Here is a 15,481-nt window from a genome sequence, read left to right as displayed (position 1 = left end):
TTTTGTCTATCACTTACACGAAACAATATAAGAAGATGACGTTTCCAGTTTATTTACAATGATTGTTATCAAAGTTGAATCGTTTGTTGTAGCTATGCAAATATTATGTCGGGTAAATATATTAAAAATTGAAGTAAAAATATTATGCATGCGTTAAATATTTGTAATAAAAAATAATGGAAAAGAGAAATATTTAACTAAGATGTGGAAGTAAGAAATTTCTTTTTCTTTAAGTTCCATCTCAGCGACGGAGGTGGGCAATCATTATAGCTATTTGGACTTTAGAGACGAGAGTTATTCAATTCCCTATTCAGTAATATAAACATTGACATGATTATTTATACGGGGTGTCCATATTTTTTTTTAATTAAATTAATTGAGAGAGAAAGAAGAATGTTTGTAATTTATTTAATACATTCTACTGCTGTCAGAAAACAGAAATGAATGTTTATTAAACAAATAAACAATACTTTTCACTTAAATTCAATGTTCAAGCTGCCACCCATCTGCCTCTTGGCAGTTTGAACATTGAATTTAAGCAAAAAGCAATATTTATTTGTGCAATAAACTTTTATTTCTGTTTTCTAACAGCAGTAGAAGATATCTTGAATTAAATAAATTACATACATTCTTCTTTTTGTGTCAATGTAATTAAAAAAAATAATTTTTGGACACCCTGTATAAATAATTATCATGTTTATGTTACTGAATATAGAATTGAATAAAATTTCAAATGAGCTAGCACACGACCCCTATTCTCATTTAAAAAAATAGTCGATTACGTCATCACGCCCAGATGGATGACGTCACTAGTATGATACATAATATGTCAAAAAATCATCATTTAAAAATCGAATAACTTTTGTATTTTACATTTTCTCTAATTCTGTAAATAAAGCAGTTTACAGGGGGGTCAAAATATAGTGAACAACCCTGTACATCCGTACCATTCTCTCAGATTGCGCAACCACGATATTCTGCGTCTACCTATGCTTATTTTTCCTTGAATAATTTCCTGCATAATCAATTGGACCAAGTTATATCTATCTTCATTTGAAATATGTCCGAGATAGTATAATTTTCTTGTTTTAACGGTATTTAAGATTTCCATTTCTTTATTCATCTTTCTCAAGGCCTCTTTGTTTGTGATGCTCTTTCCACGATATTTTCATAATTATTCTTCTGTACACCAACAGCTCGAATGAGTAAGAAATGGTAATAGATTATGTGGATAAAGTGGTTATAGCATTTTTATATGGAATATGTGAATGTGGTTATTATAGTAATGAAGATCGATACTAAAACAAAAAAAATAAAGCAATTGCAACTATAAATATTAAAGTCTTTTTAATTTGCGAAGACATTCCAATTTTTTAAAATTCTTTATCACTCACCCTCCATGACAGGATTTAATATAGTCAAAATAAATTATAACTTTCTTCAAGCTATGGTTAAGAAATGCATTAAATAAAAGGGTCCCCATAATAGAAAAATTGCATACATTAATAAATGTAAATTGTTTTATTTAAATTTAAATGGTATTTTCATTTTTATTGACCAGCTTTAACAAGCACGACATAACAACTGGTCTTATATCCTTTCTAAGGTGTCTACATATTATACGACGTATTTTATTTATGCTATACGAGGTGGAATTAAAGAGTTTCGGATTTATTGGAGGATAAATATGTACTACTAATAAATTAGTTTTATACATTCATGTATTCATGTTTGTAGCACTTAAAATGAAGACAACAACTTTCTCATACGTACTCCTCAATACCTTATATCAAATATACTACTCCAGGGTTGACTAAGATACTGAATAATTTAAACATTTTAACAGCAGTAATAATGATAATTGTTTTAAAATCAATATGACTCACACATCAACTTTTTTCAAAAATTAAGGACAAAACACAACAAGATAAGCTTAGTAACAATATGTAACAATATCTACAGCATTACCTGTTCTTCTTGTAATAAGTCGTACATTGGTCAAACATCTCAACAACTTAGGTCTAGAGCACTCGCCATAAAACTGATTCACGTCTTCATCTATACCGTTGGGAATTAGCTAAACAAGTGCATTCTATAGGTCATTCCATGGACTTTGATAATTTCATTGTTCTTCATCATGAAAATAATAAATTTAAAAGACAATTTATTGAAATCTCCTACAGTTTCCTTAACGCTCTCTTTTTATTAATGTTAACGTATTTTTATTAAGAATCTCAATGATATAATCACCTCGTACGGAGATCAGATACACACCATATATCGTCTTAAGAGGACCTCATTTTGACTGATAACACATAATTATAATCGATAATAATAGTTATAAAGTAGAATATACTAATCGTAATGGCACGTAGAATATACTAATAGTAATATACTAATAGTAACTACAGAGAGCAGCAGGCCTACGCCTCTCCGATGATGAATCTAATAAGAGTCGAAAATCGGCGATTCAGAGTGCTGGACTGCGCTCCCTGTAATTATTAATTATAATAATATTATATTAAATTATTTTAATATGCTATAGCCTTGTTCTTTAGCAATATCTCTGTAATAATATTATTGCTTGACATATTTTTTTTTCAATTTTCACATCTTGTGGAATATTCTAGCCTTTATAAAATATTAAAATTAAAACCAAACTATAGCCCCAGGTTTTATTAACATTCTGTTTTTTATTCATTCGCTTATGTTGAAAAATAAAAAACTTAGGGACTTTAACAACTAGCCATGTTCTTTATCAATACAGGGTGTTTCTAAATAAGTGCGACAAACTTTAAGGGGTAATTCTGCATGGAAAAATAATGACCCTTTCTTGACAAACCTATGTCCGCAAATGCTTTATTACCGAGATACGGGATGTTGAATTTTTTCTTACAAACTGACGATTTATTTATTGCTCTAAAACCGGTTGAGACATGCAAATTAAATTTGATATTGCGCCTATTTTTACATACAATTAAGAATTTTATATTCACCATCGGCGTGCATACGGGTCATATTACGCAATCTTATTACCCGCATGCACGCCAATGGCGAATATAAAATTTTTAATTGTATGTCAAAAAACGCACAATAACCACCTCTTAAAACCTACCAAATTTCATTTACATGTCTTAACCGGGTTTAGAGCAACAAATAAATCGTCAGTTTGTAAGAATAAATTTAACATCCCGTATCTCGCAAACGAAGCATTTGCTGACATAGGTTTATTAAGCAAACGGTCATTATTTTTCATGCAGAATTAGCCCTTAAAGTTTGTCGCACTTATTTAGAGACACCCTGTATTGATAAAGAACATGTCTAGTTGTTAAACTCCCTAACTTTTTTATTATAAAACATAAGCGAATGAATCAAAAAACAGAATATTAAGAAAATCTGGGGCTATAGTTGGGTTTTAATTTCAATATTTTATAAAGGCTAGAATATTGCACAGGGTGTTGTGAAAATTAAGAAAAAAAAGCCAGTTTGATTGGTACATCCGGTATACAATGAAAATTTACCTGTCTGGCAACAGTATTAATACAGAGATATTGTTAAATAACAAGGCTATAGCATGTTAAAAAAATTACTTTAATCGGACAACAGGTTTAGGAAATACGAGACATCAAAAATGACTCATTTTTGGTTGCCCGTTTTTCGTGCCGGTCAGATGGAAAAAATGGGTGTTTTATCATTTTTTGTAAACATGTGGACGACGACCATGGACATCGTGTCACATTTTTAATATGCATCTGTAGTTGTAATGTGATATTTTTTGACACCGATTTTTTGTCACAACTAGTTATTTTAAAAATGTCACATTGCATAGACGTTGTGTCACATTACATCAATGAAAATTAGACGTCTATAGACGTTCTGTCCGTCAACGTGTTAATAACAAACTGACAATGAAGTTTTAATATAAATAAACTACATAAAGTTTGTGTAAATAAACTGCATAGTTTGAATAATGACCATCATTAGTGAAACATCTTAAAAGTAGTTGAAAAGAGCCACATGTGTAGGTATAATAAATTTTAGATTCTTCTTCTCGATGTGCATATCCGTGAAGAATGTTGGCGATCATCAAAACAATCTAGTCTTATCTGAAGCAGTGCGGAAAAGCTACACAAATGTTGTGTTAAACCAGGTTCTGAGGTTCTTTAACCAGCATGTTCTTCTTCTTCCTGGACCACGTTTTCCAAATAATTTTCCTTGTAGGATGGCTTGTATGAGGGCATATTTGCATTCAGTCATGTGTCTTATGTATTGTAACTTTCGATAATTGATGGTGGTCAGTAATTCTGACTGGTCGGTTCTTCTTCATTATTTTGAGGACCTCCTCATTTGAGATTCGGTCAGTCCACATAAACTTTAGATTACATTTAGATTAAAATATAAAGATATGATTATGACTTGTGACACGTGGTCGAATTTATAGGATATAACTTTAAATGAACGTAATCCCCCTGCTCGCTTTAAACAGGCTTACGACTCAGTAGACCGAGGTATGTTATATGAAGCAATGAGATCCTTAAGTATTTCAGGAAAGCTGGTTAAATTACTGAGAATGACGATCAACAATACAGAAAACAGGATAACAATGGAAGGAAATTTTTCAAAACAATTCACAGTGAATAAAGAACTGAAATAGGGTGACCTTCTATCCACAGTCTTATTTAACTTGGTACTAGAACATATAGTAAGAAGAATAAAAATTAGTGCAAGCGCTACCATATTTAACAACAGACAGCACTTTATAGCTTACGCTGATGATCTAGTCATGCTGACAAGAACAAAGGAACACCTGCAAAAAATCTTCCAAAAGTTCTAAGCGGAAGCAAAAAGGTATGGATTAAGAATCAACCAAGGAAAAACACAATACATGGTAATGAAAGGAGATATAAATAAAGAGGATATCTGTATAAAAATGAAAGGAGAAGGAGATGAATATAAATTTAAGGAAGTATCAGAATTCGGATCCCTGGGAGTGACTGTAACCAATACTGGAAGAGAAGAAAAAGAAGTAGATAAAAGATTATTGAAGGGAAGTCGAGTTGTGGGTGCCTTAAACATGATATTAAAAGCCAAAAATGTACCAATGTATGCGACCGAAACGTGGGTAATGAATCAACAAGAGGAGAAAAAGATACAGATATGGAAAAGAAAGGTCCTGAGAAAGATTTTTGGAGATATACAGATAGCGGAGAAAACCTGGAGGAGACGAACAAATGAAGAAGTAATGAGGATATATGGGAGACCAAAAATGACACAAAAATACTAGCCCAAAGGGTTAGATGGCTGGGACATATTACTCGAATGCCACAAAATAGAAACGTCAAACGAATATTGAATGACAGAGCAGTGGGAAAAAGGAGACGAGGTCGCCCAAGGAAGAGATGGTTAGAGTCTGCAGAGAGAAATTTAGAACAAATCGGGGTGAAGGACTGGAGAAAGAGTGCAGAGGACCGAAAAGAATGGGTAAATATTATCCAGAATTTAGAACGAATATAGGCCGAATAAGGCCGGTTAGCGCTGTTTTATAATCCCCCTGCTCGAAAAATGGACGAATTAGTCTAACGATTGGTACCAGCCAATTCAGTCCTCCTCCCATTCTGTCCCAACTACTGAGCATAAAGATAGGTAAACACCTACTTAGCAATCTGTCATGGCATACAACAGTTAGCGCATCCTTCGATGTTCACTAAACCTTTCTTGAAAATCTCTCTTAAAAAGTCGTAAGTAGATACACACTTTTATTATAAAAATTAAAAACCTCGAGTACCTACACCAAAAAGAAAATTTTTGTTTTTAGTATAGATTTTAGATGAGAAATATCCGAATTCCAAGAAGATAGTCATTAGAAGGAAATACTAAACAATGTTTTTCTCTTTAGGTATCAATATATAAACAACATTTCTGATTCTGAAAGGAATAAAAATTTATTCAAGAAACCCATTCAAGATTTGAATAAAAATTTATTTAATTTTCGTCTGAAATCTCTAATATATTTCACAGAAAATTTTATTTAGAATTCTAGATCAAAGAATATATTTAACAGGACTTTATTCGGAATTTTTAAAGTTCTGCAGTTGTATTTAATTTTCAGTACGTGATCCAATCTTGAAGATCTTCAACATATTGCTGAAAATTTCTTATATTTACGACGTGGAATAGTATGTTAATCAATTTTTGTACGAAATATCTAGAGAATTTAATAAGCAATCCTAACTATCCGTATCTTTTATATGATCCAAGATATTTCTATATTAAATAATCAAAAAATGTGTATAATAGAAATACCAACGATATAAAATTAATATCATCATTCAGCCTGTTTCGCCGAAATCTGATAGTTTTGAAATGGGAAAAAAATACGAAATAATAAGCATCATTAAAATAATTCAAAGTTTTATTTCAAACATTAATAAGAGAGTGAGAATAAATTAAAAATAATGCTACAATTTTTCGAATACTTGATGCCTGGCAATAGACACGAGAGCCCGGAGGGCTCGAGTGACTGTTGCCAAATGAAAGCAAGTTTGAGAAAAAAATTATAGCATTATTTTTTATCTATTCTTACTATCGTATGATATTCGACAGGTTATTTTTTAATGTATGTATGTAAGGTGTACACTCCCGTGGAAGTTATAGCTATTTTTCACTTTAATGATCCGTAAAAACATGGGGGATCAGTCCACTTTTCTTCTAATCTGTCTCCTCAAAGCTTCTGGAGTGTCTTCATTTCCGTCACTACTTTTCTCCACTAATTTCGGTTCTGTCTTTTTTTTTGCCAGTTTCGAAAACCCATAACTCTTAAGTCCTTTTCGACTTGCTGTTTCCATCTTGCTTTTGGTCTGTCTCGTGCTCTTCTCTCAGGGGGTATCCAGTTGGTAATAACTTTAATGGGATCATCTTCACTTTTTCTACTTATATGACCATATCACCTTATTCTTCGTGCTTTTGCTTCTTTCACTATGTTTTCTCCTTTCATCCATTGTTCTATTTCGTGGTTCATCCAGGGTCGTCTTTCGTCTTCATTTATTACTTTTGGTCCCATAATGTTGCGCATTATTTTTCTTTCAAATACTTTCAGCTGTTCTTCTTCTTTTAACGTTAGGGTGTTGGTTTCTATGGCATACATTACCACTGGCGTTATGGTAGTCTTATATATTTGCATCTTTTTATTTCTGCTTAATTTTTTATCTTTTATTATTTTTGTGGTAAGCTCTATTTCCTGCTTGCAGTTTCTGTTTCAGGTCTATTCTTTCATTATCTCTACTAATCATCATTCCCAAGTATTTGAATATGTATCTACTTCCTCAAACCTGTAATTATCTATTATCATTTGTAAAAAAAATGAATTACCATTTTATTAATTATCTATTATCATTTGTAAAAAAAATGAATTACCATTTTCAATTTCGCTGCAAAAAGAAAATACAGCCGCATCATATTCTAGTCCAATCAGAGAGTGCAGCAAGCACCTCTACCGGTTTCGAAACTTATTAGTCTCTCATCAGGAGGCACATATGCTGCTCTCTCTGATCCAACCAAAACAAACCCCGGCGTGCAGTCACGGATTACAACGAACGAAATGGCATAGATGCCCTAGCGGCAACTGCTAGCAAAAGACTAAGTTTTCAATCCAATGGCATATAAAACAACATAATGTTATTCTACACCCCACCAGACTGAAAACAATGGGAACCTTCTCTGGTTACACCTCCGAGGCTTCTACAATTTGCAAGCCGTAACGGATGCTGAGACTAAGGAAGATGAGGGAATTTTACAATTTATAATTCACGTCCCATCTTCTCAGCGCGGTAAAGCTCCAACGGGAATGGTTCCCTTCGTACTTCAATCAGAGTAAACATGTAAATCAAAAATGAATTACCATTTTCATTTTCGCTGCAAAACGAAAATACAGCCGCATCATATTCTAGTCCAATAAGAGAGTGCAGCAAGCACCTCTACCGGTTTCGAAACTTATTAGTCTCTCATCAGGAGGCACATATGCTACTCTCTCTGATCCAACCAAAACAAACCCCGGCGTGCAGTCACGGATTGCAACGAACGAAATGGCATAGATGCCCTAGCGGCAACTGCTAGCAAAAGACTAAGTTTTCAATCCAATGGCATATAAAACAACATAATGTTATTCTACACCCCACCAGACTGAAAACAACATCTTTATTAGTCCCAGCATCCGTTATGGCTTGCAAATTGTAGAAGCCTCGGAGGTGCAACCAGAGAAGGTTCCCATTTTTTTCAGTCTGGTGGGGTGTAGAATAACATTATGTTGTTTTATATGCCATTGGATTGAAAACTTAGTCTTTTTATTATCATTTGTGTTAGTCTTGTTTTCTTTTAATACTGACATACAAAATTCAAGTCTTTATATTTAAACATTCAGTGACATTTATCCCATTTAATGTGATACACATGTTTCAACTTGTCAAAGTGAACAGCACAGTTTAGCAAATATTCAGACGAAGATATTAATAAAATAATAGTTAAAATTATTTTTAAATACAGTTTTATTCATGAAATAATCTTACCGAAGTACACTCGAGCGCTTAAAATTGCGGATTTGTGTTGTCCTCGTGACAATTTGACATTAGATGCAGAACACAGTCTATTATGGTTCACTTTCTTAAATGTGACAGTTGTCAAAACTAGGAAACTCGTTGTAATTAAACAGAAACAATCTACCTAAAAATATTCCCAGTATAATATTCTAGGTAGAATATTCCCAGTATAATAATATCTGATTGGACCGAATTAAACACTGATGAAAAATCTTACTATATGATTGGAAATTAAAATCATTAAAAATAACCGGAAGAATAAAACCGCTAATGGTACCAACTGTGTGGTTACGCCTATTCGTAGTTTCTATTCTTGAAAACCAAGCGAATGATAAATAAGAGAAGACACGGGGAGATCTAAAATTTACACCTCACTATCTACCTATTTATCAAGGCCAAATTCCAACGAAAACTTTGTTGCTATACTCAGTTAGTAGTAGAGCTAATACAAAATAATTCGCTGCAAAACAAAATAAAGAGACGTCTTATATTTTAGTTCGTTCAGAGAGCGTCATGAACACCATAATTAAAATAAGAAGGTTACAACATGTAAGACACGTAACCTGGCTAATTAACAGCCAAGTCTATGCCATAAAAAAATGACACGTAACAATACAAAATGTTCAAAATGATTATAAAGGGAAAGAAAAGAGGAGAAAGAGGTATAGAAAAAAAGAAGGAGAGTGTCATGGTTGAAAATTTTAAGGGAAGGGTTTAAATGCAGTTCCATAGAACTGTTCTCTTGACTCTAGAGTCAAGATGGTAATGATGATATGGCACTTGACAATGAAGAAGAAGATATAGTTGACTAAAAGTTTTATTGGTATGTTTTCAGTATTTATAGCAAATTTATTGGGAAATATTAAACCAAAAAAGTTTATTTTATTCAAAATATTGAGAAAAGTTAATGATTCTACTGGGGAAATTAATTTCAATTATTAATGTGGATAAAAAAGAATGTGTGTGTACTTTGTGCGCACGTAAGAAGTTATACTTCTACTATTATGATTTCAACGAAATTAATGGTACTTTAAACAGTTTATTTATATTTTATTTAAATATTAAACTAATTTTAATACTTACTACTTTTCAAAAATTTTTATTAAAACAATACCAAAAATTAAAAAAATAAAAGAATAAAACACACACAAACACATTGACAAATGCGACAAAAATGATTTCTGAACAATAATTGTTGAAAAAAATTTTAACTAAATGCGTATTTTCTGAAAAAAAAATATATAATAATATACTTACAATCATAAAATGTATAAAAAAAAATAAAAAAAAGAATGGGTGTGTGTAATGTGTACGCACGTAAGAAGTTATACTTCTATTATATGATTTCTTCAAAATAAATATACTTTAAACAGTTTATTTTATTTTTTTTTAAACACCAAACTAATTTTGTGCTTACCGCTTTTAAAAAAATTAAAAAAAGTATAGGATTGCACTGGATTCGAACTCAAGACCTCTCGATCTCTGGCCGAATGCAATACCAAATACGCTACGAGGACTGTGTCTGTATCGGTTCGAACGTACCTAATAACAATTCACGGTAACAAACAGATAAATTGATGTATAATAAATATACAATAAAAGGTTTTAATAATACTCATCTTACTTCTGAGGAAGACAAATCCAAAGACACAAAAATTATAATAAATATATTTACTAAAAACACTAATATATTCTTTTCACACCTTTTCTTGCACTGATATATAATATTTATACATAACTAGAAAGATATAGCAACTAAACGCCATACTGTCTGTGTGCGCATGCGCGTAGTATTATGAAATTTTACTCTCGATCGCGCCTAAAGAAGTATAACTTCTGAGGAGGACAGATCCAAAGACACAAAAATTATAATAAATATATTTACTAAAAACACTAATATATTCTTTTCACACCTTTTCTTGCACTGATATATAATATTTATACATAACTAGAAAGATATAGCAACTAAACGCCATACTGTCTGTGTGCGCATGCGCGTAGTATTATGAAATTTTACTCTCGATCGCGCCTAAAGAAGTATAACTTCTGAGGAGGACAGATCCAAAGACACAAAAATTATAATAAATATATTTACTAAAAACACTAATATATTCTTTTCACACCTTTTCTTGCACTGATATATAATATTTATACATAACTAGAAAGATATAGCAACTAAACGCCATACTGTCTGTGTGCGCATGCGCGTAGTATTATGAAATTTTACTCTCGATCGCGCCTAAAGAAGTATAACTTCTGAGGAGGACAGATCCAAAGACACAAAAATTATAATAAATATATTTACTAAAAACACTAATATATTCTTTTCACACCTTTTCTTGCACTGATATATAATATTTATACATAACTAGAAAGATATAGCAACTAAACGCCATACTGTCTGTGTGCGCATGCGCGTAGTATTATGAAATTTTACTCTCGATCGCGCCTAAAGAAGTATAACTTCAATAAAAGTTTGTATTGGGGACTGAACCCGCGTACATTGGCGCGGATAGCTTTGAAATTCAAGCATCTTTAGTAGACCAACTGAACGTTTTAAACTTTTGGCAGTTCTGAATTTAACCAATCAGTTTGATTTTTGTTGAATTGAAATATTAAATACAACAAAACAAAGAGTAAGAAAACAATATTAGATGAATATTGGTAGAAATTTTGTTGGTAATCAAATTATGTAAATCAAAGCATTACATACTAGGTAGGTTTATTTTACATTTTCCAAATAGGTAGGTACCTATGTAATTTTTATTACGATACTGAAACATTTCAAATTACCTATTTACCTTTGCTTTTAAAAACTATTTAAAAAGTCACTACAATTATAATCTTGCATTTTTCTCTGCCCTCACAACAATAAAGTTGTACATAACATTTGTTTACCCATAACCGTCATATTGAACAATTATTGACAGGTCATTGTAATTACCCAATCAGAGCACGTCTAACGTTTCAGCTGCGCCCAGGACCAAGAATTTTGATAAATTCGCGCACATATAAATTCACTTCCAACGGGCCTGAAGAAGTATAACTTCAATAATTTTAAAAAACAAAAATAAATAAAAAAGAAGAAAAAATCTAGTGTAAATATAACCTTTTCTGTGTAAAAATGTCAAAATGCTAATCAATTTGACATTGCAGTTCAGTGTCATGATCTAAATTTCAGTAAAAATCCTACAAAAATGATTTTGTATAGATTATGGCCCCTGGTCTCGTACTCAGAGAGTCTGAAGAACTTACACTCTCTACCCGGGGGTACCGCCTTTTGCAAAAATTGGGCGAGGGATCGTATGCTCAAGTTTTTCTAGCCGAATTCGTAAATCAAGGGAAATCAACTCAATCAACTAAAAGCACCGACAACTCAGACAAGCCCTCTAGAGTACTCGCTTGTAAAATTGTTGATGTAAGTAAAGCACCCCCCGATTTTGTCAAAAAGTTCTTACCCAGAGAACTGGATATCCTCGTTCGAATATCTCATCCGCACATTATACACATACATAGTATCTTTCAAAGAAAAACAAAGTATTTTATATTTATGCGACACGCAGAAAATGGTGATCTTTTGGAATATGTTTTAAAAAAAGGGCCAATACCTGAAGTACAGTCTCGGGTTTGGTTTCGTCAACTTACTCTAGCAGTTCAATATTTACATGATATGGATATAGCTCATCGAGATCTTAAATGTGAGAATTGTCTTATAACTAACAATTACAATTTAAAATTAGCAGATTTTGGATTTGCTAGGTTTGTCACTGATGCACACGGTAGAAGACTAACCAGCACAACTTATTGTGGTTCTCTGTCATACGCTGCTCCAGAGGTCCTAAAAGGTATGCCGTATTATCCAAAAAATGCAGACATATGGTCGATGGGCATTATACTTTACATAATGATCAACAAAGCTATGCCTTTTGATGATGCAAACGTTAAACGACTCAACGAACAACAACTAAATCGCAGGTGGAAATTTCGACAAAAAGTAGTGGACCAATTGTCAGACCAAGTCAAAAATTTAGTCGCAAGTCTTCTTGAACCTGATATAACTAAAAGACTACGCCTTAATGATATTTTAAGCTCTGACTGGCTTGCCATGGATCCCAGATTAAAAGTATTATCTCAATTAGAAGAATCTGCTTTAGCCCAAGCTCAGGTTGATAGGAAGAAATATATTGATCAATTAAATAAGAAAGCTGGACGTGACAAGAAATCTGACCGGTCCGAAGAAATGAAGATACTTAAGAGTACTGATGGTGAAGAACTTGCAAAGCCGGATGATCCAAGCTCGGCTGCTTTACCTACGTAACAAGTAACGAAATGTTAGTAAAGTAAAAAAGTGAATGTATTTTGTAATAAGTCCATTACAGTTGCATTAATATACAGATCCTTTTTTATTACTTTTGTAGCAGAAATAATATTTACAGGTATATATAGTAAATATTCTGATAAAGTATTCATACTTAGATGTTTTATTTCTCGGCATTTTCCCATTATGAGTTCGCCATTTTTTCCTCCACAGCTTTGTATCCTCCCAGTCGCCTTCTCTGAGATCTTTCTACATTATTGCATTCCTTTGTAGGTTTTTTTTATCTCATAGCTGGTATTCCTCTCCATTTTTGTCCTGGAGATTCCCATTACATTAATTACTCTTTTTGGCCACTTATCGCCTGATATTCTTTGAACATGTCTATTGTAGTGCTCTGTTTTCCAATTTTTTTGGTATTGAGCATTTTACTTCCATCACTTTCCATCTTATCACAGTTCTTATCCTGTCCTTTCAGGTAATTTTAAGACATCCTCTCATAACGTCCAATTCGACTGTTCTTATTTTATTTTGTATTGTTTTTGTCTTTTTGTTATTTTCCATACGTTCGCTTCGTATGGGGTAATATTTTCTTAAGTGTTAATCTGTAACTCTTTTTTTCAAAACATTATCATTTCCGTTACATTTATTATATTTCCCATTTATTTACTTGTCACTCAAAACTTTGAGCCATACAGTGAAGAGCTTTCCACTATTCAGAGTTCTAAAGATATCCTAAGATACACAGTCCTTAGTGTTTTCTACATTATGCAGTGGCGGCTGGTCCTATGAGGCAGGTGAGGCAGTGCCTCACCAGTATACCAATCGACTATTTACGTTATTTCGTTATTTCATCATCAATTCTTTAAATACAATTTAACTTTTTGAAAATTGCTAAATAATTTAATTTTTATTATAAAACTTTTTTTATTAACTTTATTTTTATGATAAAAAAAATTAGTACGGCCCTGACACGTTCTTCATAACACACCGATATACCTACTCTACAAGGTACCATTAGAGGCACTGCCCCTGATGGTACCTCGTCTAGCATATTACGAAGCCGACGGAGATCGGCCGGCAGCATGACTGAGAATAATTTTTGGAAGCGGGATTAAGTATCCTTTCAGAGGCAGGCAAAAATATGCCTCTAGCGTGGTTTTGCAGTTTTAGATAGTTTGTTAGAGCAGTTTGTTCTAGTTACGTGTACTTACTATTAGTATAAGAGATACAATAGATGTTTAGAATATGTTATTATGCTCTGACTGGCTGAAAGTCATTTGCCAATGTCAATTAAATAAATAAATAAATTAATAAAAAAATTAGAAATTATGCTTTCTTTCATAATAATTCATTTACTTTTAAGTACGCTGTTTATAAAATAAATAAAAAACCAAAAAAAAAAAAAATTTAACCCTTAGTTTATTTAACATAAAAAACAATCTTATAATATAACCGTAATTTGCTTACTTGCTTGTTTCTATTTGCATATATGCAATACATTTACAATATAATAAAATTGGTACTAAAATGATATTATCACGTGTTTGCAGGTACCTATATTGTTTGCGTACCATAATTTCATTTTGGCAAGTGATTAATAATAACAGAATCAGTCAACGGCCAAACCAGAATGATCCTAAGGGGGGCTACAACTGGTGGGTCTCTGGGGGTATGGATTTAAGGATTTAAGGATTTAAGGCATTTAAGGCTTATAACCCCCAACCCCCCCCCCCAGTTACGCCACTGGAATCAGTTGTCCGTTGTTTTCATGTAGTATATAATGTAAATTTTGCTTAATATGGCTGTTCAAGTGTTCAACGCTGATGAGCCAACGACGAAACATCTGATTCATGCTGTTTTGATATGTGGTATCATATTAATTATTAAATTTAGCTAAAAAACAGCTACTATGAGTATGAACCTGTTAGAGACTTAGAACTTTCGTAGCTATTCTTTTGAGAATAAAATTGTTATTTAATATCGTTTGCAAGCCTTAAAATGAATACGGTGCCGTTCTGTGACGTTATGACGTCACAAAATCGACCTTCCGTCTATTAAAGAAAATCTAACCATAATAATAATAATCCTCAAGTGTAGTGTGCCTCACCATCTTGTACTATCACGAGCCGCCCCTGACAATATGTATAAGTGTAAATATCGTGTTATTCTCTTTCTTTCATTTATTTTATTTATTATATTATTATCTATTTTATTTGATCCCTCAAGAAGTGTTACTATTCATTTGTGAAGTTTATTGAGTTGTTGTTTATCTCCAGATCTTCTCCGGTATTTCCAATGACTATCGCGTATTATCAAAATTAATAGCCAAACCACAAGTTCTAAATTCATCTTCCAGCTTTTTTTATCGTGTAGACGATAACGTATTTCTTTTCCTAAAATTATTTGACTATCAACACACAAAAGCCTAGGGATGTAGTTGTCGTCTTTATACTCCCACCTGTCTACATCTACGCCAGGGAAATAAGGCAAAAATATACCATGTTCGGGATACTTGAGCAGTAGGGTGGAGCGAAAAAATCAACTTTTAAAATTTAAAATGCCTGTATGCGGA

General features: G+C 32.5%; 1 protein-coding gene across 1 annotated transcript; it reads left to right on the top strand.

The window, feature by feature from the left end:
- Window positions 1–11,740: 11,740 nt before the first annotated feature.
- Window positions 11,741–13,056, top strand: LOC114326526 (testis-specific serine/threonine-protein kinase 1-like). The gene has a single exon (XM_028274922.1). It carries the CDS (start codon window positions 11,806–11,808, stop codon window positions 12,907–12,909), a length of 1,104 nt encoding a protein of 367 aa, XP_028130723.1. The 5' UTR covers window positions 11,741–11,805; the 3' UTR covers window positions 12,910–13,056.
- Window positions 13,057–15,481: the final 2,425 nt, after the last annotated feature.

This window comes from Diabrotica virgifera, chromosome 2 (genome assembly GCF_917563875.1).
Source record: "Diabrotica virgifera virgifera chromosome 2, PGI_DIABVI_V3a".
Taxonomy (NCBI): domain Eukaryota; kingdom Metazoa; phylum Arthropoda; class Insecta; order Coleoptera; family Chrysomelidae; genus Diabrotica; species Diabrotica virgifera.
This window is presented reverse-complemented; position numbering and strand designations above follow the sequence as displayed.

Bases quoted from the DNA above. Each gene is read 5' to 3' on its own strand.
- LOC114326526 (XM_028274922.1), top strand. From the start codon at position 11,806: ATGGCCCCTGGTCTCGTACTCAGAGAGTCTGAAGAACTTACACTCTCT.